Source organism: Engraulis encrasicolus, chromosome 9 (assembly GCF_034702125.1).
Source record: "Engraulis encrasicolus isolate BLACKSEA-1 chromosome 9, IST_EnEncr_1.0, whole genome shotgun sequence".
NCBI lineage: Eukaryota > Metazoa > Chordata > Actinopteri > Clupeiformes > Engraulidae > Engraulis > Engraulis encrasicolus.
Genome location: NC_085865.1, coordinates 30580781 through 30603962, shown reverse-complemented (window position 1 = coordinate 30603962; position 23182 = coordinate 30580781). Strand labels below are relative to the sequence as shown.

General features: G+C 40.9%; 2 protein-coding genes across 2 annotated transcripts; one reads left to right on the top strand and one right to left on the bottom strand.

The window, feature by feature from the left end:
• Positions 1-155: 155 nt before the first annotated feature.
• Positions 156-7827, bottom strand: LOC134455256 (patched domain-containing protein 3-like). Its single transcript, XM_063206278.1, has 5 exons — positions 7138-7827; positions 6006-6130; positions 5000-5145; positions 2358-3904; positions 156-185 (listed from the first exon to the last, which is right to left on the bottom strand). The coding sequence occupies exons 1-5, from the start codon at positions 7825-7827 to the stop codon at positions 156-158; spliced, it is 2538 nt and encodes an 845-aa protein (XP_063062348.1).
• Positions 7828-12805: 4978 nt separating this feature from the next.
• Positions 12806-21917, top strand: LOC134455103 (uncharacterized). The gene is made up of 6 exons (XM_063206153.1): positions 12806-12851; positions 13329-13482; positions 13582-13742; positions 13872-14078; positions 15981-16162; positions 16317-21917. The coding sequence occupies exons 1-6, from the start codon at positions 12806-12808 to the stop codon at positions 21873-21875; spliced, it is 6309 nt and encodes a 2102-aa protein (XP_063062223.1). The 3' UTR covers positions 21876-21917.
• Positions 21918-23182: the final 1265 nt, after the last annotated feature.

Sequence of the window (23182 nt, the reverse complement as noted above, 5' to 3'; positions counted from 1 at the left end):
CTTTGCTCCAGAGAATGTAGCCAATGACCTGTGCCTTCATAACGTTAACTTTTCAGTTGTAAGAGTGAGCAGAATGAGTGTGAGCAAAGAACAACAGGAAGACACTGACAAATAGATTGAAGTGATTGGAGTGCCGCTATTGATGAAAAACAGGACTAAGGAGACACAGTGAGGAGGATGTACAACTAGAGATTGATTTTAGACACAAATCAAATAAACAAATAATCATTGTTTTTCCCATACAGTAAGTACAGTATACACTCCTCATCATCCCATAGATATAGTCATCATTATGCATGCATACACATACTCCACATAAATCAGCCATATGGCTGCCTCGTATAGCCTACTCATTGTTTCAGGCTTCTTGTAACCCCACATGCACCCAACTTAACACACACACAAGGAAATTACTGCACACGAAATCACGGTAAGACACTCAACAACTTTTCCCAGGCAGATGACGTGGTTGTGGACTTTGACATGCCAGCTGACTATGATGGGAGGTACTACCAGGAATGTGGAGCAGGTGACTGACTGGAAGAGGGTGATATTTGGGTCACGTACCTGGTATTTATGGGCAAAATAAGGAAACTACCTACAGCCAATTACGGAAAGCAATTATGGTCATAACAAGTAATATTGTCATGGCAATAATGATTGTTATCGCCATAAAACAATGTTTTATTGCTCTGAGGATCAAGTCATGCAAAAGATATTTATCAACATCAGCCCTTTAATCAGTACATTCATATGAACATTTTTCATTGACATACACACAAAATAGTGGCGTTCAAGACAGGTTTATTTTCTGTGCCATGTTTTTATTAACTCATAAACAACTTCATGGGCATAAATCATGTACATGTAGTTCTGCTGCAAAAGTAATATACATTGCAACTATTATTTCCTCATCTTTATAGAACATGGAAAAAATGACACATCAGAATGACATTATCATTAAAATCATGGCACATAACAATGTTATTGGCATGACACGGTATGCTATGCAAATTACATTTTTATAAAATATGTTTGTTCTTATTCCTTTAAAAAAAAATGCAACAAACAAAAAACAACAACAAAAAACATACAAACAAAAACACGGCAAATGAAAAGTAAATCCTTGTTGAAAAGAATTTTACAATGACATTGATAATTTTCCTTGATTTTATGGCCATAACAGTTTTCGACTGCAGGGCCAGATATGGCCAGACATCTTAAAACAGGTGGGCCAAAACAAAACTATATAATATCTGATCAGCCTTATCGACAACAGATTATATTTTTGTCCTACTTGCTTCCTGTAACCAGCTTCACTATGCTATCCAATAAAGACAGCCCTCCCAAACTCATAACATAACATAAATCCATCTATAAGCTATATTTAAAGCCTTGAATGATTGAGCACAGGTCACTTCATCACTACGGTATAGCCATGTTTAACTGCGTTCAAATTGACTATATTGACGCCGCCACCCACTGTGACTTCTCTCATTACCCAAATGACTTTGCTCTGACATTTGGAACCCCATCATGTCACCAGCAGGATTGTGCTGTGGTGTATCACTAGTGCCATGATACTGCTGCATGTGAAGCGTGGCAGCATATGGTACCCTATCACCAGAAACACCATACTGCTTGTTACTATTTTCATCGTGTGGTATCCTGTTACCTGCAGCACTGTATTGCCCAACGTCCTCATACACATTAGATTGCACTGTGCTAGCATTGCCGTTAGGCTTGTATGAAGCCCTTAGACCTCTTCCACTGTACTGTTCTGCATCACTACTCCCATTACTATATTTCCCGTTACCAGTGTTACCATATGTCATTCTGTTACCCGAAGGATTGTATTGCCCTATGTCCTCATAGACATTAGATTGCAATGTGTTAGCATTGCCATTAGGCTTGTATGAAGCCCTTAGACCTATCCCACTGTACTGTTCTATGTCACTGCTCCTATTAAATTTCCCATCCGAAGGATTGTATTGTATTGAATTATCATAGACATTAGATGGCATTGCGCTACCATTGGCATTGTATGAAGCCCGTAGACCTCTTCCCTGGTACTGTTCACTAGTCCTGTTACTATATTGCCCATTACCAGTCTCATAGATCTGTGTGCTACCTGAAGCATTGTATTGTCTTGTGTTATTATGTGCATTAGATGGAATTGCATTACCATTATATGAAGCCCTTAGACCACTTAAACCACTGTACTGCCCCATGTTACTACTAGTCCCATTACCATTACCATTATACACAGCCCTTAGGCCACCACTATAGTGTCCCATGCCATTAGTGGCATTGCTGTACAAATTTGGCAAAACAGTACTTTGGTCTTTGTCATGTACACTGTCTGTGTCCGAGACAGAACTGTCACTGCAGCAGCCAAAGAAAGTGAGGAACACTGGGATGAACATGATGCCATGGACTGCTCCAAACGTGATGACCAGAAACATGATCTTGAAGAAAGTCCTGAAGATGTAGCTTTCTGCTGCAGAGAGGACAACAACGCCAGCCAGTGTAGAGACAGCGCCTTGTATAACAGGGTACCCAAGACTCTGGAGTGCGTCGATGGCTTTTTCATTAGCGGTCCTCCTTTTACTTGCCACAAAGGCATAGGAAATGTGTGCTGAGAAATCAACAGAAAAGCCAATGCAGATGACCAGGTTGATCATGGAGATGGAGTCTAGATTGACATCCCACAAAGCCATGACACCTGCCACACCAACTATCACTGAGGCTATTGCAAACGTCACCCACAGGGAGCAGAGAGGATTTGGGATCAACAGTAGAGAGATGACAAGCATGACCAAAGTAGCAGCTACAATATTTTGGATTGTGTTGCTAACAATGACTGCATACTGATCAAAGAAAATAAAGGCTGGGTGGTAAACGAGTAAATCCATTTCATATCCACAAGTAGAAGCTGTCTCTCTGAAAAAGTTTAGCATCTCCTTCTCATCAATTGCAGTGATAATATTTGTGGTCGGGATAAATATTCGGGAAGCATTTATTTTTCCTTGTGAGATAATGACGTCCTCCTTAAAACCAAACGAGTCGAGAAAACTTGGTAATTTTTGCATGAATTGATTTTTGTCTGAAAAATCAAAACCTGAAATGCTGCCTGCATATGCCTCATAGCCTTCAAGCCATGATATAATCATGTTTTTGGCTACTTTGTCTGACGATTCAAATTTTTCCAAGCATTTATTGAGGTCTTTACGACTGCATTCATCCCAATATGTGAAGTGTTCATCTTTGATAACTAACATGACAAACGGTCCATACTCTGAGAAATATTTATCTTCATTGTCATAGTAACCAGCTACATATGAACCATCTGGTGCTAGGTTTTTCAGATCAATGCCCTCCTGCATTTGGAAACAGCCATATATGCTACCAGCTAGATAGCCTGCGTAGAGCACAACCACAAACAACTTGGCCCAAATATTAGTAATGAATGGTCCATAATACTTCTTGAAAAAAATATTGATTGGCATTTCCTCCTCTGCACCTGTCTCGTGATCATAGGCCCCTCCTACTGAGCAAGCATTTCCTTTTCTATCCTCATCTGGTTCTTCGACCCTTTTGCATGTCAGCCAGTGCCTGTTACTTGCTTCTCTTTGACCATTTAGAGCTAGAAACGCACCGAAGAATGTAATGTTGTAGATGTAGCAGAAGAGGATTGCAGTGCTGGTGTACATGCAGAAGGACTGCACAGACCCGAAGGGTGTCATGAGGCCGATGTAGAAGGCCAAGACATCAGTCAGGGTGGTGATGGTGATGGAGACGGCAGCCTCCTTGTAGGTCTCTGCCATGCGATCCTCCACTTTGGCTTTCACATTTGTCTTCTGCCAGCAGGAGATCATGATGAACATGTCGTCCACACCAATACCTGTTGTAAATGAAGAGCAAGAAGAAGAAGAACTTTGTTACACAAAATATACAAGTCTGCAATCTGTATGGTTATACCCAAAGGCGCCAACTTTGGCTCAACTAATGGCTGAAGTGCAGGGCCGCCGCTAGGCATAAGCAGAGTAAGCGGAGCGCTTAGGGCCTCAACCACTTTGCTCCCAAACTTGGGGCCTCATAAGTTGACATTGACTAAAACACGTATCATTATTATTACTATTTAATTATGAGGGGGCCTCCTGACCAGTTATGCTTAGGGCCTCCAAAACCTTAGCAGCGGCCCTGCTGAAGTGTGTACACAGGCAGATAGAAGATAACATGTTCCTTATTATTGGGGTGTTTTTGCCCCTCCACCTTAATCTTTGGGAGGGTGAAAAGGTCAATGCCCCGCCTAATTTGGCGCTTATGGTTATACCTTATCTAACTAAATGAACAAAAGATATCCACAGTTAAATGAGTGTTAATATTACAATGAGATAAACTGATTAATTAGTTGCGTCATGTTTATTGAAATACTTTGCAGATTACTTATGTAATTAAGTTGGCTGCTAGCAAAGCTTGGCATAGGACATCAGTAAATGTGACACATAGCAACTGTGTTTTTATCCTACTCGATAGTAGGAATGAGATTTGGAATACTTCGGTTAGTTACTATTTCAACCATATGTCACTTAAGATTAGGCAGTTATGAGTGCCTGCATCAAAATCCATAAATCATAAAAATGCAGACCCCTTGTAACAACTAAGTGAGGCACTTACTTGTGGCAATGACAATGACAATGAGGCTCATTGTAAACATTGTAAAACGAAGCTGGCAGCAATACTTGAGAGTGCCTGCGATGTCCCTGCCATCAGAGTGAGTCAGACTGGGGGACATTTTTTGGAATATATTCAATTAGTTCTCATTGGTTTTAGAATTGTGTTTTTGCGAAAAAATAAAATTCCCATCACTAATCAATACCCCATCTGCGCATCGGCCTTGATAGTGCATCTGCGCATCTTGCTGAGAGGATGAAAATGAGGTGAATGAGCCCAAACCTGAATAACTTGCTTGATGATTACCTTCGTTTTCTCTTACCTAGAATGAGAAATGGTGAGGATGCAACAGTCATGACGAAGGGCATCCCACACAAGAGCAGCAGCCCAAAGCTGGAGAGCACGGCCAGGCCAGCAGACAACACCCCAAAGGTGGCCACCCACACCTTATTACGCACACAGTCCAGTCTACAGGAGAACACAACCATGACCCTTAACAGTATACAATAGACACAGGGCATACATTTTGTTGTGAAAGTAGAATTTTGTATATGTATCATATCTCTCACTCTGTGTGTGTGTGCGTGTGTGCGTGCGTGCGTGCGTGCGTGCGTGCGTGCTTGCGTGCGTGCGTGCGTGCGTGCGTGCTTGCGTGCGTGCGTGCGTGCGTGCGTGCGTGCGTTATAGCCATTGTTACTTCATGCCTGTTTGCTCCATATGATTCATAAGGTGTTTTCTGTCATGGTATTCTAAGGCTTCACACTGATAAGACTGACTATTGCACGTTTGGTGAAATGTTAAAGAGCCACTGAAACCCACAGTGTTATATTTTCAACATGGCGTAATTAATTCATGCATGGTATACTGTAACTTACGTGTCAGAGTATGGGTTACATGTTGTCTGTTGTATGCCTGTCTGCGTACTCGCACACTTCATTGGTCCGTGTTATCTGTGTCTGCCTGTCTGCACTCTTGCACACTTGGATCAAATCTCAGTTACAGTATATGCTGTCAGTTATCTGTTGTCTGTCTGCGTACTTGAGTTTGACGGATGTTCTGATAGCACAGTAGTTTTTTGTAGCTTCTACTAGTAGATAATTAATAATTTTATACCCTTTATACATAATGTTGTGTGCACTTTAAGGGTAGGCTTAAATTGTACTGTGTATAATTAAAACATAGGCTTTCTATTCTATTCTATTCTATTCTATTCTATTCTATTCTATTCTATTCTATTCTATTCTATTATTTTCTGTTCTTTTCTGTTCTATTCTATTATATTCTATTCTATTCTACTGTATCTGTACGGTGTGTGACTTCTGCCTTACCTCATACATGAGAGGATTGAGATGTTAATGGCCAGGAAGTAAGTGACGGAGAAGAGAGGAATCACTGCATCTGGACTCTTCTCGAACTCCTCCGCTCGTGATAGTGAAGTGAAGTAGGAGAAGCTCTGCAGAAATGTGAAGAAAAACATGAAGCACACACATTTTGCTGCACATGTAAGCACATGACAAACCCTATCCATATTTCCTCATCGTTTGTGAATAGTATTATTTTGCTTCTATGACACAGAATTTCTTAAATTATAATAAATGATGTTAGTGACACTGAGCTACTGTATATCTCTATACAGTAAAATATGCACACTGAGAAATTACTCTGGGACCAAATACACTCTAGACCCTAGACATTTCAGTCGCGTGCGGCCTTCTTCAGGGCCTATCAATGGTGTCCATGTAATAATAAAGGCCTTTAAATACGGACTTCAGAGTGCCTCAGGACCCAACTTTGCAACTTTGGAAGTTGCAACTTTGTTTGCAACTTTGGATACGGATGAGTACCTGAAGGTTCAATTACCCGCACAGACACAACTCATCCCCTCTCTCTTTCCCTACACTCTAGAACAGTGGTTCTTAACCTGGGGTGCGGGCACCAGAGATTTCAGGGATGCACGGAATTGTGTTTGTGTTGAGGTTGTGACCAAAATTCTGTTAGCAATTATTATAATTAGGCCAAATCAAGCCCAAATTTAAACCGGTTTTGGTTCCCATGTCAAGTCATTAAGGTATTGATTGATGTCTCAAGCAAGAATCGTAATAAATCACATAAATCATTTTTTAGGGCGTATAGAAGTGTAGAGGTTTTGGTTGGGGATGTGAGGCTTGTCTTGGTCACAGGTATGGGTGTGCATGAAGAAAAAAAGGTTAAGAACCACTGCTCTAGAAGACGTTGAATCAGCATTCTAGGTGTTGAATTAACACTGCAGAATTTACTGTGTAGCCTACATACAATTTGGAGGATTATCTGAGAGCTGAAGTGTTAAATGTAGGCCACACCACTGACACTCAGAATTTAAATTCACACAAAACATATACGTAGACCTACTGTTGGAAGATCCAATTTGTTGGCTAATCACAATGCCTGTAGAATTTAATTTCATGTAGAGTGCCAACTTACCATGTCTTTGGCGTTGTGATCTGACATCAGTTTTGTAAACATCCCCAGCCATTGGTCAGTCTCGGCCTGATTGTCCTCTTGTAAGTAATAATAAATTCTAAAAGCCGACGCAGAAATAACAAAATCTGTAGAAGAATTTTTCTTCACACCACCTAACACTGACCCGAAGAATTCAGACTTGTGCCACGGAAATTCTATGTCCCTGTTATTTTTAACATCATCATCCAGGATACCCAAAGTTGAGTTTGATGCACATTTTCCATCTTTTTTGGCACACAAACTTCCAAAGGTGTTACTTGTAGGTATTTTAATCTGTTGTATTTTCTGGTCCAAGTTTACAATTTCTTGAAACACACTGCTACTGAGAATGTTTTCCTTATGGATGGCAATAAACGAAGCATACGTGCCTTCGGTGTGCAGTCTCAGGCTCGAGAACTCGGTTTGGGGAAAATGCTCCATGATAAATGCTCTTTCTGTCTTTGCCGGTCCATTAATTGGAGTAAACTGCTCCTCTATATCGTTTGCCTCTCTGTCTTCAATGAAGTAAAACCCAGCTCCTAGACCCGCTGATATGATCATGGGTAAAATCAAGAACACCCATGGAAATCTACCTACAACATATCCCAGTTTGCCTAAAAGCCTTGCTAATGGTTTCTCGACGCAATTTGTGTTTAAGTAGCATTTTCCCATTTTAGAGATAAGACGATTTCTTTTTTCAGCCAAGGAACGTGTGAGCACTGGTAGGCTTGATGAACAGCAATACTGAATTGGAACCCTTACATCATCCTTTATCTTTATCCTCATGAATAGTGTAAAACATTAAGCCAGTGGGAACGGCCGTCTGGTTACTTTTTTATCAGGACATGCAGTCAGGGAAGCCGACAGGGAAGGAAGACAAAGGGGTGAGTTGCCATGTGCCCAGGGAAAAGAAGGGCCCATATATTGTAGTATGTATTGAGAAGGGGGCCATTTCAGATGAGTTTGACCTGGATCCAGTCAAAGCTGTCAGAAGCCCTGCATGCAGTAATAAAAAGGGATGTGTGTGATTACTGTACTTCAGAAAAAAATGATACTGAACTTGTAGGCACTAGGTGGCAGCAGCCTTACAGTCTTTTGTCCTGTGGTCAGACGAGACAGATGTATGCTTGTATATGTGTGGCATTACCATAGCACAACAAGCACAACAAGTTATTACACATACACAACAATCCAATTGCTGCAACATGATCTCCAGAATTCCGTGCTCCTAGACATGGATGGTAAGGACACGAAATCCATGTCCAGGAGCACGGATTTTGCCAAAATTCTGTGCTCCTGGACACGGAATTGTTTTCCGTGATGGACATACAGAAGTGCTCTCTCTATACTCCCACAGCTCTATGTTTCCACAGTCTTGTGTTTTCTCAGGATTTTCCTAATTTCAAATATTTTTTCTAAAAAAAAACATTTCTTACTGACAGGTTAGGGTTAGGGATTGTTTTGGTCTGGGCACAGCTGGTATTCTTTCATTTATTATATGAATTTGATAGCCAATCAACCAACTGGAAAAGGTATTTCTCAAAAATATGTCTTTAAAGACAGGTTAAGGTTAGGGAATATTTTGGTCAGGGCAGAACATAAATTGCTATAGCATTATTTTGTTTAGGATTAGCATTCGGTATGTATTTTCTAATGATAGAGTCAACACAGTGCTATGGAAATATAGAAAGCACTTCCGTGTGCCCATCACGGAAAACAATTCCGTGTCCAGGAGCACAGAATTTCTGCAAAATCCGTGCTCCTGGACAGGAGCGCGGAATTTTGGAGATCAGGCTGAATTACTACATTAGGAAATATAATACAATTCATGTTATAAAATGCCACTTCCTCCATTGGGCATCAGAATTGTTTTTCACACACACACACACACACACACACACACACACACACACACACACACACACACACACACACACACACACACACACACACACACACACACACACACACATTATTATACCATTTACATTGACGGGGTACATACACTAGACTAGCACTGGCTGACACACGTTACTCTTTTTTTTGCTGAAAACTTTATTGTTGGTGGTAATCCCTGCCATGACACATGTTTTGTATCCGTAGTGGATCACAAAGGACAATCAGAAGCATAATGTATGGGGGAAAATACAGAACATTTCAGAATAAGTTAGTTTTGAGTGTTCTCATGCCTCTTGGAGGACAGACTTGACCTTACTTCTCACAACCTTGCCCCTGCATACATTACAGACCTACTGTATTACACTGTACACCAGGGCTATTCAAATGGCAGCCCTGGGGCCAGATGCGGCCCTTGAACAGCAAGGTTCTGCCCCCCCACAAGCCCCTTGAAATACGGAATCGTTTTTCGGAATTTAGAGATAAAAGTATGGGTTCCGTATTGAGCAGAAACGTTAAAATGCAGGAAATTACATCTAAGAAATACAAAACTTTTAGGGGGAGCACCCCCAGACCCCCCACCTCAATGAAGTGTCCCGTATTTTTTCATTGACAGTTGTCAACCAACATACTATAGTTCGACCCCTTTACTGGGAGGAATTTGAAAAACTGGCCATTGTTGACATTTAATTGAATACCCCTGCTGTATACTTACACACCACTACACTCTCTGAGCTCATCAAATGCAATGTTTTTTGTCTAACCACAATGGGAGCCAGATCTATTTAAATGTTTCTCCTATGGAATGCCTTGCCACCTGAGGTACCATCACTATTTCAAGATTCAAAGATGTGCTGAAGACTGTTCAATGTAGCTTCTGGACTATAATTCACATTTTTTCTATACTATTATATGATATATTTATAATTCAGTTTTTGTTTGAGGTGCACTTGGGTGTTCTCAGGGGCGCCATGTATGCTATGTTTTAATATTGCAATTGTTGCAGCTGATACCTGTAGCTTCCACCATGGATGGACAATGATGAAACTAGTTTGGAGTGGGGTCACCATGTGTGATCAGAGTGCAATCTTTGATGGTCCATGTTAGAGGAAAGAGAACAGGGAAAGGGAAAGTATCCTGGAAGGAGCATTAAGGCTTTAGAGTGCTGGAAAAGTCCCTGCTGTAGCGTTGTAACCAAAGGCCAATGCCGTTTCTTAAACATTTGCAATGTTTTTATTGAACCACAGGTAAGCAAGCCCGGAGAATGTTGCAATTGTCTAAAGACATGGGGCCCTTGGCAAGATAGGCATATAGGCATAGGGCCCTCTTAAATTATTTTTGCTCGAATTTACCATGGCAGGGCTGTTGGGGACCCTGTTGAGGACATCTTTGGGCGGCTGCCATGGGCTATTGCCTTTGCCTGGTAAAACTGGTTTCTGCAGCCTGGTTTTTTCCCCGAGCTTTTTTTATTGACAAGAGTGGTTAAAATGATACTTTGATATCCTGACAAATTGAGATCTGGGCTGCGAATTCATGCGTGAAGTGGGACCGAGTAACCACATAACTATAAAATCATATCAACCATATAACCATATCAGGGAGTTCGTTTTTTCTTTTTTACATATGAGTATTATACAAGCTTATTTCATATACATACACATATTGTAGTGTTCACATAGACACTTCACTGTTTTGTGCAGACATTTCATTTACCTTTTATTTTATTTCTGGTCAAATACTATAAACAGACTATGTAAACATACTGTAGCCTATATAAACATAGTTTCTCTCAATGATTAAATGAGTAGGCCTACTACAATAGTGAAATCCTTGTTCCCAAAAATGACCCGGAGATGCTGATTGAGGTTAAGGTCGCAGATGCTCACAAAATGTTTTATCAGTCTGTATCTTTATATCCCACCATATTAGATCAGGGAAGGAGATGTATTTCCCGCACTGAACACCCAGACACAGTTTATGTTCATCCTTACAGTAATAGCACCACTTTGATCAAGCCAGGTGTGAATGTTATCAAGATCATCACTGATTATGCATTCTTCCATGTCCTGAAAAATCGTTCCCGTAATATAATAAAACATCAAACGTGTCCTTGCATTTCTTTTTGGACCACTCGTCTGGCTGAACCCCAAATCATTAACTGAGAGCGGTAAGAGGGAGCACAGACGCTTCCTCATTGCCGGTTATAGGACAATGTAAGAAACACTGTTCTGTACAAAATGCGTGGTCACACGTGCCAAGGTTTATGGACTTTGAAACAAATGCTGCAGAGTATGTGCTGAAATTGACATTATTGAGTTATGCGTCTCAGATCATAATAACATCAGTCTTTCTCTCTTGTCATTTATTTTCATAGATAAAAGTAAGGGGCAAAACATACCAAGGCGGAACGGAACGGTCGCGGGACGAACGCGGTCTTTCTGCTTAGTTTCGGCCGGCGTGTTTTTCTCTGCCTTTCACACTGACAGCGTCGGCGTGCGCGGCCAGTCCTCTTCAAAAAAAACCCCACAGCTAATGCCTACTGAAGCACATTTAGTGATATCAGCGGACTAAAATGTATAGGCTACATAATTATATACATGCCAAACATAATCCAGCAATCACACAAAATATGCAATTCCTGAATCCCTGATGTAAAAAGGTAAAACAATATTGCCCATAACCAAAAGTGGCCCCATTGCATTGCATGAATTGAGAGTTGGGCCTTTTCTGGTGACTTTGTCCTGGGCCCAGTGAAGACTGTCCCCAGCCCTGAACATTACTATCCTACATACACCAGTTAACACATAAAAATAACTTGATCTTACAGAGTCACACATTGTTTTAGGGTTAATCCTATTCAGCCTCTATTATAACCCAACTGACCATTTTTCTTGAATGCATTGGTGCTCTTCATTCAGTGCCCAGAGAATACTATTTGTCCTTCCCCTGAACAGTTCATGAATTGAGTTTTCTGTCCAATACAGAGGATGCAGGTTTGTGTCCAGATGGGATAATTCCACTCCCCTTTGCAGTTTCTGAACGCAGAATTACTCCAAAATGGTAGCTGTAATCATCATCATACACTTCTGCAAAATGTCAAAATACACGCTCATTTTGTTATAGTAATACAATGTATAATGTCATAAATGGCATAAAGGGAGCACCTGTCTAAAACAATTAAGAACATATGGATTGCTTAAAGTGATAAAAGACTAACTTATCTAAACTATTACTAACTAGTGTATTTAGCATGCATTTATTTAACATGTAAGGTCATAAATCAATAACAACCTGTCAAATACAAAATGTTTCATGTTGGGGACAATAAATACATAAAAAGAATTAACATCTACCTTTTCACACTATTATTCTTAGTTTTGTATAATACTGGGTTATGGAGTTAATTATGGGGATAACTTATTTGCCAATCCTTGAACTCAAGACACAGCTGTAGACACAGCCTACAACAGGCAGTATTGATGCTCTTAACATTGTGGCGTTGTCCTCAGTGGCAAGGACAATTCATTCTTGAATTCTTAGCCTTTTTTCCCTAATAGTTCCCATTAACGCATTATCTCCCATTAGCTACTATTCTTAAATTGGATGTCTTGGACAAAAAAAGGTTTGGCCTTTGTCAATAATTTAATTTCCAACCTGGCAAGAAGATTATAAAGGCTCAAAATACAGAGAGGATTCCTCAGAGGTGTGTGAGGCCAAAGGTGTGGCTGCTGCTCTCTGCAGCACCATGAAGGGCATGGATGACATCGCGGTGGTGGGGATTGGCTGCAATTTCCCTGGGGGTGAGTTTAACACCTAATGGCTTTTGCCTGCCTATGGTGGCTAACTATATATGAAGAGTTTATTTACAAAACGGTGTACACACCATTTTTGACTTTTGTATTTTATGAATTTTATTTGAAAATGACTGTCCAGACGTCCTATCACCTATGTGTGAATTCTTGCCATTCAGATATTTTGAGAATATACTTTTTCAACCTATATAAAATGCATTTTGCAATGCAATGCAATGGAATGTCCAATACAAAATTGTAAATTTCCCAACATTCTACAAAAATTCCACATTCTGCAAATAAACTCTTCATATATATCTATATATAGTGTATAGTCAAACATTTTCGTAGTGTCATGACTGTATCATAAACCCAGCTGCAATTGCTTTCATCAAAATGAGAATTCAGCTCATAAATGCCTCAAATTGTTTTGATTTGTATTACTTCACTTGGCATTATTTTTTTTTTTAATTAATATTTTTTTAGGCGAGGGACTTGACAACTTTTGGAAAGTTCTTGTTGAAGGGAAGAATTGTGCTGTGGAAATTCCAAGTGAGAGATTTGACTGCTCCCACTGGTATGACTCTGATGACAACAAGATTGGGAAAGTACGGACTTCCAAAGCAGCACTGATAGACAAGTAAGAAGTTAATAAAGACTTCAAACAGCTTTATTTAACAAAGCTGACCAAGTATTTATCTGACATTTCCTATACTTGACTTTATTTTTCCCTGCTTAGATTAAATGAGTTTGACCACAGATTTTTTGGCATCACGGATGCAGAAGCCACTGACATGGATCCTCAGCAGAAGCTGCTGCTACAGTGTTCCTACAGGGCACTAGAGGATGCTGGGATACCCATGGAGAAGGCTGGCGGCACTAGGACAGGTGTTTTCATTGGTGAGTTTGTGATTCCCCTTTTGTATTGCACAAATACTCCAGGCTATGTATACTCACCCAGGTTATTTTAAGTTAGCAATGCATGCATCTCACTGTTGATGTTATTATGCTACGATGCTTCATCCCCAGGGCTTATGAATCGTGACCACGAGATGAGTGGAGGTGCCATGAATCCAAATCGGGTTGACCACTGGACCGGCACAGGCGTGGCCATGAGCATTGCGGCCAATCGGATCTCCTACATCTTCAACTTCACCGGACCCTCCATGACGGTCGACAGCGCATGCTCTTCTTCGCTTTTAGCCACTCACCTGGCTTGTCAAGCTATTATGCAAGGTACCCTATGGTAGCTAAATGCTAGTGTTGTGATTTGCATACTAGAACGAACCTGTGATGGTTTATCTTGTCGTACAATTTCAATGCAGTACACTGTATTTTTGGCCATGTCCATCCAGTAGTGCATCCCTGTAGATTAATTTCTGATTAATGGTCCATATTTATCGTGTGACTTTCTAGCTTAAACATATTTTGTCTAATACTTAAGTTCCTTTTATGTCATTGAAGGAAAAAGAAAACTCTGCACATTTCTAAGTTGCAGCATTCAACAACTGAATTGTATCTTAAATGGACACCTCATGTTGTTTAAGTAGTGAATAAAAAATAAGAATGTCAATCTTGTAAATATTTGTCAGGATGACCTAACACAATACACAATGAAGGTATTATTGGTAACACTTTATTTTAGGGATACATCTATTAGCACTAATACATACAATATTAATGCCTGTGTAAGTAACTTGTAAGGCATGTACTAAGCAAAATAAGACAGTTGTTAGACATTTATTCGTAAATGTCTTGTTCATGCACAATAGGGATTTATTACCAATATAACCTTAGTAAGGACCTAGTAGACCTAGATTTCTATTTATGAGTAAGCAGTAAGGGCCAGAATACAATGTGTATAAGCTCCTAGTACACTGTGTGAACAAACCCTGAACAGTGTGAAAACAGATGTGGAATAAGGGTCCCTATTCTAAAGTGATGCATTGCTCAGCCCAGATGGCTTAGGCCCCCGCACTCCCTAGAGCCCCCACCCTACCCAGCGCCTCTTGCCCCCCGCCAGCAAATGTAAGAATTACTCCTGATTTAAATTAGTCTAATTAGATGTGTAGAACTTACTTATTCCTCTCAGTGAGCAATTACGTGATAGGAAGCTTTATATAGCAAGGATTAGACATACACTTCTCAGCGACGGTGGGGTGGTGAGATGTCATTTTGCAGTGCAGTGCATGATGGGTACGCCCTTAGTCAGAAATGCAATGCATGGCCAATGCAGCAATGATAATATTCCTGTTGTTACGTACATGGCGAATTGTTTGGATAGCAACTAAATTGCAAAAGCGAGGGGAGGAGCTAAGGACGTAGCTAGGCTCAGAGCTGGGTCTGTTGGCCTAGATTGCGTACCCATCATGCACTGCACTTCTTGAAGCTAATGTTCTCAAACATTAACTTAATTATCACAAAAGAATAGTTTAGTTTCGCTTAAAAACTATTATTCCAATGTTCTGCATTTATTTGTTTTGTTTTTTTACAATTAAAACGCAGTGTTACATAAAACAACTGCATCTCACCAACCCACCGCCATTGACAAGTGTATGTTCAATCCTTGTTATATAAAGGCTCCTGTTACCTTATCTATATTGGTTCGAACAAGAGAAAACTGGATGACTCAGCTGATTATGTATAAATTACCTAATGTACCCTTACACTTTGCTGATCGGGGGGGGCTAAGTAGTGCGGGCCTGGGTGGGGTGGGGGCCCTAGGTAATGAGGGGGACTTTGGTAGTGCGGGGGCCCTAAGCCATCTGGGCTGAGCAATGCATCACTTTAGAATAGGGACCCTTATTCCGCATCTGTTTTCACACTGTTCAGGGTTTGTTCACACAGTGTGTCAGGAGCTTATACACATTGTATTCTGCCATTTATTACTTACTAATAAATAGAAATACAGGCTTACTGGTCCTTACTAAGGTTGTATTAGTAATAAATCCCTAATTGGGCACGAACAAGACATTTGTGAATACATGCTTAACAACTGTCTTATTTTGCTTAGTACGTGCCTTACAAGTTACTTACACAGGCATTAATATTGTATATATTAGTGCTAATAGATGTATCCCTAAAATAAAGTGTTACCGTATTATTTTATGTGGAGTCATTTTTTTGTTTCCTTTCAAGGTGACTGTGAAATGGCACTCTGTGGAGGAGTTTCAGCGCTCTTTGAGCCCATAGTCTTTGTGGCTCTCAGCAAAGCCAAGATGATCTCACCAGAAGGCACAAGTAAACCCTTCTCCAGTAGAGCCGATGGATATGGCAGAGGAGAAGGCTGTGGAGTTTTACTGCTGAAACCACTCAAAAAAGTATGTCTGACATAAACCTCATTATATAGTAATATTACAGTGATTTAAAGTTTGTATACATTTTTCAGATACTGTATTTTGGAATTGTACTGTATATCTGTAGTCAGATGAGAAGCTCAATGGCTTTGCTTAAACAGCTATGTTTCATTTTCAGGCTCTCAGAGACTTTGACCACATTTGGGGTGTCATCAGCAAAACAGCTGTGAACCAAGATGGCCACTCTGTCTCGCCGATGACCAAGCCATCCATGATTCAGCAAGAGGAACTGCTCTCCAGAGTCTACTCTACGAAAAGTGATCTGGCCAGTGTCCAGTACATAGAGGCTCATGGGACTGGAACACCAGTAGGTGACCCAGTAGAGGCAGGGAGTATCTCTAACGTCATTGCCAAAAGTAGACAAATAGAGTCAGGGCCTCTGATTATCGGTTCCGTTAAGAGTAACATAGGACACACTGAATCAGCAGCAGGGGTAGCAGGTTTGATAAAGGTGCTGCTAATGATGAAACACGAGACTATTGTTCCTTCAGTGTTTTATGATGAAAAGAGTTCAAGTATAGATGCAAAGTCCTTGAATCTTAAGATACCCACAAAGGTAGAGGCATGGAAAGACACAGGCAAAGTTGGGAGAGTTGCAGGGATAAATAATTTTGGTTTTGGGGGAACAAATGCACATGCTGTTGTTAAACAGTACAAAAGAGTCTGCAGTCCAAAGTCAGAGAACCTGAGACAAAGACATGAGTATTTTGTTTTGTCTGCAGCCTCTGAAAAATCTCTCACTATGATGATGGAGGACATGGTTGAGCAGATTAACATGGGCAGCACAGATGACTTAACAATGCTTGCATATACATCAGCATGCAGAAGAACTCATCTGAAAAACAGATACAGGGCCCAATTCCGAGTGTCCACTCTGACTGACCTTAAAAAACAGCTTAAATCATCTCTCGGCACAAATCTAGTTGCATCTGCTGCAAACCCTAGATTAGTGTTTGTTTTCTGTGGGAACGGTGTGACCTACAAAGGCATGTGTAGGCAGCTCCTCAAACAAGAACCCGTGTTCAGGGAAAAGGTGCAAGAAATTGAAACCATTTACCAAAGGTACAAACCATTCAGAATGATAGAAGCTCTGGAAAATGACACTGAAAACGGTGTGGACTTTTCTAGACCTGACTTTATTCAGCCCCTCCTCTTCGCCATTCAAGTTGCCATTTATGCCCTCTTGAGCGACTCTGGAGTCAAAGCAGATGCCATTCTTGGGCATTCTGTGGGGGAGGTAGCTGCAGCCCATTGCTCTGGGCTGTTGTCCCTAGAGGACGCGGTGAAGGTCATCCATTACCGCAGTACTTTACAGACCAAGGTCACAGGTGGAAAAATGCTGGTTGTCAGTAACATGGCAGTGTCAGAGGTCTTGAAAATCATCCAGCCATACTCAGGAAAAGTTTGCTTGGCTGCACACAACAGCTCTCAGTCTTGCACAGTGTCGGGTGAGGCAGATGCTATTTCCAGTCTGTATCAAGCATTAAGTAATAGGCAGAATGGCAACAATCTGTTTCTTCATGTTCTGGATGTTGCAGCAGCCTATCACAGTCACAAAATGGATCCCATCTTGTCTGAGATAGAGCAATACATAGGAGATTTGACAGAAAATGAGACCGTTGCTGAACTATACTCTACCGTCTCTGGTAATATACGCTCAGCTAATGATTTTTACAGTGGTGCGTACTGGTCTAGAAACATCCGAAACCCAGTATTATTTGAGAAAACGCTAAGGTCTGCAGCTAAGGACAAGAATGTGGTCTTTGTAGAGATAGGTCCCAGGCGAGCCTTACAGCGTAACATTATTGAGACTCTTGGCAGTTCCACTGTAGTGCTGTCATCTGTGCTTCCAAACAAAGACTGTGAGACAGCACTGTCTGTTGTGGGAAAACTGTTTGAACTGGGTGTTCACATAGACTGGGCGGAATACTATAAAGGTTGCGAGGGTCCACCCTGTCCTCTTCCAAGGTATCATTTTGAGGATGAGAAAAAGCCATTGCCATCGGCATACAGCAAACGTCAAACTGAGTCCCGTCATCCAGTTCTGAGTCCGTCGAGTGGAGACGGCTCTGACTTCAGCTGTGATCTGTCTTCCGCTGCTGTATCTTACCTGCAGCATCATAAGAATAACAATGTAGCGATCGTCCCAGGAGCTTTCCATGTGGACCTTGGTTTGTCATCGTTCTTGGCACATACAAACCCCAAAGTCCCTCTTAATACCCTGCAGCTCAGCATTCGTTTTGAAAGTCCATTTCTATTGACAAAAAACCCACCAGAGATGAAAATCAAACTGGATCCAGGTGAACAGGAAACTAAATTCCGGACTTGCTCCAAGACAATAACATATGCTTCAGGAATCATAGAATGCAATGAGGGTAGGTTGGCTGTGGAACCTAGGATATCTGTTCAAGATCTCTACAAGAGATGCAATTCCACCTTCAGCTCTGACGACTACTACAAATCCTCAGGTCTAAAAGGGTTCCAATACACCTCAGTTTTCAAAAACAGAGGTGATATTAATTACGGGGAGGAATACAGAGAGGCGTTGGCATCTGTCACAGTTCCTGAGGAGTTGTTGCCTCAGTTGCATGACTACTGCATCCACCCAGTGATTCTCGATTATGCCCTTCAGCTTGCACCAGTCACTGTTGCAAGGGGATTTGCTAGGCTAACTACCAGGCCAGGATTCCCTGCTTCAATTGGTGGATTGACAGTATTCGAGCCTTTGCAAAAGAATATGATTATTTATTTGAAGGCTGTTGTTGTCGGAGATAATCACATTGACCTTTGTGGGTGTTTTGCCAGCTTAGATGGTAAGATTTTGGTTGAGATTGAGCACATGGTCATGAAGTACCTTGGCAGCAATTCTCAGATTGTAGAAGAGCTGTTTTATCACAGTGAGTTTACTGTGACCTCAGAAATACCTAAACCCCTTCAAATTGGCAAAGTCTTAATCTTTGCAGATACTTTAGGAATAACCCGCGCTTTACAAAAACACCTTAGTCCTGGTTCAGTGTCCATTCCATACGAATATGCCAATGATCTCCTCAGATTTGGACTAAAAGGAATTCTCTCCAAATTTGGCATATCAGATATCAGGAAAGAATTTCAGGAAATACTGTTTATCTGGAGTGATTTGGACCTGACATCAGCCAATGTTGATGATACATTAGAACATTTGGTTGTGTGCTGTGAGTTGTTTCGTCATATCGTTTTAGAGCTGAAGGCAATAAATTACTCACATTCTTTCAGAACAGTGACTTATCAGTCTGCAGAAGGCACAGTTAACCATGTCAGCCCTGGGTTTGTGTTGACAGGCATGTCACGTGCCTGTGCTGCAGAAGCAACGGACATTAGATTCCAGCTGGTAGACCTCGGCTCTGTCTCAGCTGAGGACATCCAAGCCCTTGCACAGATCCTGACGTCCTACCCCTGTGTTAAATATGCAGAGTTGGTGGTTAAGGATGGTAAAATTCTTCATCCACAAATTTTGCACAGTTCGCCTCTGTCCAGAGGGGTTATTGATGGATGTGAGAACAACGTTAAGGCAGTAGAGGTTGATCTGCAGTCCACTCACCCTTACAAAATGTCGGGTTTGACAGCACTCAGCAGTGATCGAAAGACTAACGAAATGCACACAAAAGGTGTGAAGGTTAAACTGAGTAAGATATGTGTGCATACCTCAGACTACTTCCCTGTAAGTGTCTCCCAATTGAAACACGGTGACACTGTCTACTGGTGCACACAAGCACAGCAGAGTCACAACCTTCTGGCTCTGGATTTCAGTGGCAAGGTCACAGATGTAGGAAAGCATGTAAGTAAATTAAAAGTGGGAGATCACGTTTCTGTGTGCTACCCTATATCTGCTTCCTTAGAAGTTGTAGTTCCTGAGGGGAGTTGCTACAGAACTAAGAAAGTTCATATTTTGAGAGAAGTCCCCTCTGTGTCCTACTTTGTTGTGGCGTGGGCAATTGTGCATCATGCTTTACCAAGAGTGAAGCAGTCGAAAAAAATGGCTGTCTTCTCCTCCTCTCCAGATTCTTGTTTGAGGAAGGTCTTAACTTTGACCGCAAAACAATCTGGATGGCATTCGGTTACCCACAAGAAATTAGGAGGTAACAATCCAAATGTCAGCAACTTCGATGCTGTGGTAATTTTGCCACCTTTTGATAAGGTGCTTCTTGAAGAACTTTGTCAAAACTCTTCTGTGAAATACATTGTTGCAGTTTCTGAAAAAGAACTACCCCCTCACGCATCAAGAAACGTGCTGACAAGGGAGAAAGATTCCTTTCACCTTCAGACACTTCTGATGCCCAGCATTCTGGAGCAAGGTTTTCTCAAAACGAACTCGCGTAGCATTTACAAATGGCTAAAGTCAATGAACATGGCTTTGCAGTCACTGAATCTGTCAGCAGTGACTTTTCAAGCACAGTCACCTGGGAAATTGGACATCCAGGCCTCTGAACATGTGCAGTCATACTTGACCTGTGAAACTGTGTCTGTAATTGCCCTCCAGAGTGATAGTACAAGGATCACACCATCTGATATTACCCAGATTCCAAAGGTGCATCAGTTCTTCCAGAAGAACTGTGTGTACATTGTTGTGGGTGGACTTACAGGATTGGGGTATGAGACCGTGAAATTCATTGCTTTGAGAGGGGGAGGGCCTGTTGTCATTCTTTCTCGGAGAAGTCCCACTCCTGACATGCAACAGAGCATTGATGCTTTGAAACAGCAAGCGGATGCAGTAATTGTCACTGTGCAGTGTGATGTGGCAGTGACTACCAGCGTACAAAATGCAGTCAAATCGATTGAGCACCAGTTTCCATCCTGTCCCATCAAAGGAGTTTTCCACAGTGCTGTGGTGCTTGATGATGGCCTTATTGAGACACTTAGCAAATCCCGTTATGAGAAAGTCTTGAAACCCAAGGTCAATGGAGTGCTGAATCTGCACCATGCTACCAAACACTGCAAACTAGACTACTTTACTTGCTACTCCTCTGTCTCTGCTTTCTTTGGGAATGCTTCTCAGACAAACTATGCAGCTGCCAACTCGTTCCTAGACATATTCTGTCATTACAGACGGAATCTTGGACTTGCTGCGCAGTCCATTAACTATGGGGCACTCAACCTCGGTCTTCTTGAAAACAAAGACCATTTTCAAAGGTTTCTGGAATCAAAAGGAATGGCCATTATGAATCTAGAGGAAATTCATGGCAGCCTTGAAGAAAGCTTTCTGTTGAACAAACCTCAACAAGTTGTCTGCAAGTTCAATTACAAGAACATGTATCAAAATGTCGTCTCTCGCAATTCATCTCTCACCCAGCGCATCTCCTCACTGATAGAAGAAGGCCTAAGAAAGGCCAACCTTTTATCCCTACCTACTGAGCCAACTGTTGCTCCATCTTCACCAGATGAGTACATAAAATCAGTACTCAGTGAAACAATCAATGTACACCTCAATGAGCTGAGTGATGATAGTCTTCTTGCAGCCCTGGGCATTGACTCCATGTTGGCTATGACACTGCAGAACCTTATTTACCAAGGTAGTGGTGTGACCGTTCCACTTGTAAAACTTCTAGATCCGAACAGCACAGTAGCTACATTAGTGGGGTTTCTAGATCAGGATGACAAAACTGGTAGTGGAAGCACTGATGAAGTCTCAACCGCACTCTAAATACACAAGTCAACCTGGAAGGATTTTTTATTTTTTTAACAACTTGCCGAGAGTAGACCGAGAATATTTGAGGGTAATGCAGTATTCAGCCATTAATGAATCCACTGTGAAATCAATATACTTGTTGCTACTGAAGTATTTAGCATGTGTGCGTAAATTTGCATTTTATTGAAAAAAAAAATCTATGTAAGGTAGCATCAGGGCAATTATAAGTGGGTAATGTTATCAGATATTCTTTCCTTAAGTCAAAAAACAAAACAATGATTTTACTGATATTAACTAACACGCACAATAAAAACATGATTGTTAAGTACTGAAAAAACAATGTATGAACAAATGTTCGTCAAACAGTATGCAGATTTTTTTATTGTAATTTTGTAACAGATTGATTAATTGTGCAGTTTTCAAGATGACTTGGCAAAAGTGGGGAAAGCTGGCTCCATTATGTAATTTGATTTAATTGTGTTTTTCATGATCAGTTCAGTGAAAATTAAAACTACTTTGGTTCAATCATACAGCATACAGTATGAGTTATGAAAATGTGTAGGAAAGGCATTTAAATTCTAATTCCAAGATCATGTGTGGATTTTCATTATTCATTGATTGACATTTCACGGATCATATTTCAATTCTGTAATCGACACAATGTCAATGTGGCATACAATTAATAAAAATGAACATAAAACAAACTACAATCTGTGTGTGTTTTCATCTGATGTTTATTTCATTAGTAACACCATAATTTGCTTTGCTTTGGCAGCAAATTAAACAATTTAAGTCAAATTAAGACATAGTTCAGTAATTTAGTAGTAAACCTGAAGTTTTTCAATGTAATTCATTATGACTGAAACATGATTTGATGAAGTAGTTCTAAAACATGTCAATCCTCCCCCCTCCTCCAACACCTTCATCCTATTTAAAGGTACACTATGTAGGATTGTGACCACGGTGCTGCAACCATGCTGCTCAATGCAACTGTGCTGCCTATTCCCAAATTTGATATTTTCATGAATATTTCCAAAGTAATAAACTAAGATTTACTAGTATGACCAAAGTACAGTAAGTTTTGTTGCTAAAAATGAATGAGCAGCATGAATTCAGGACATAAACAACTAAAAATATGTTTTAAAATGTAACGCAAGCTGCATACCAAACACATGTTTTTACTGTAGGCTTTTGTGTTTTTTGTAGAAAGTGAAGATCAGAAAGGAAACAAAGTGAGAGAGATGGGACAGGGTTTGAAAATGATCCAGGACACATTCGACTCTGGTACGCATGGGCATGTAAGGGCGCAATGGTGTGCTGCA

Coding starts and splice junctions, on each gene's coding strand:
- LOC134455103 (XM_063206153.1), top strand. CDS start 12,806: ATGGATGACATCGCGGTGGTGGGGATTGGCTGCAATTTCCCTGGGG. Junction 12,852..13,328: donor TGGCTGCAATTTCCCTGGGG/GTGAGTTTAACA, acceptor ATATTTTTTTAG/GCGAGGGACTTGACAACTTT. Junction 13,483..13,581: donor AAAGCAGCACTGATAGACAA/GTAAGAAGTTAA, acceptor TTCCCTGCTTAG/ATTAAATGAGTTTGACCACA.
- LOC134455256 (XM_063206278.1), bottom strand. CDS start 7,827: ATGGGAAAATGCTACTTAAACACAAATTGCGTCGAGAAACCATTAGCA. Junction 6,131..7,137: donor ATCACAACGCCAAAGACATG/GTAAGTTGGCAC, acceptor ACATTTCTGCAG/AGCTTCTCCTACTTCACTTC. Junction 5,146..6,005: donor TCAATCCTCTCATGTATGAG/GTAAGGCAGAAG, acceptor GTTCTCCTGTAG/ACTGGACTGTGTGCGTAATA.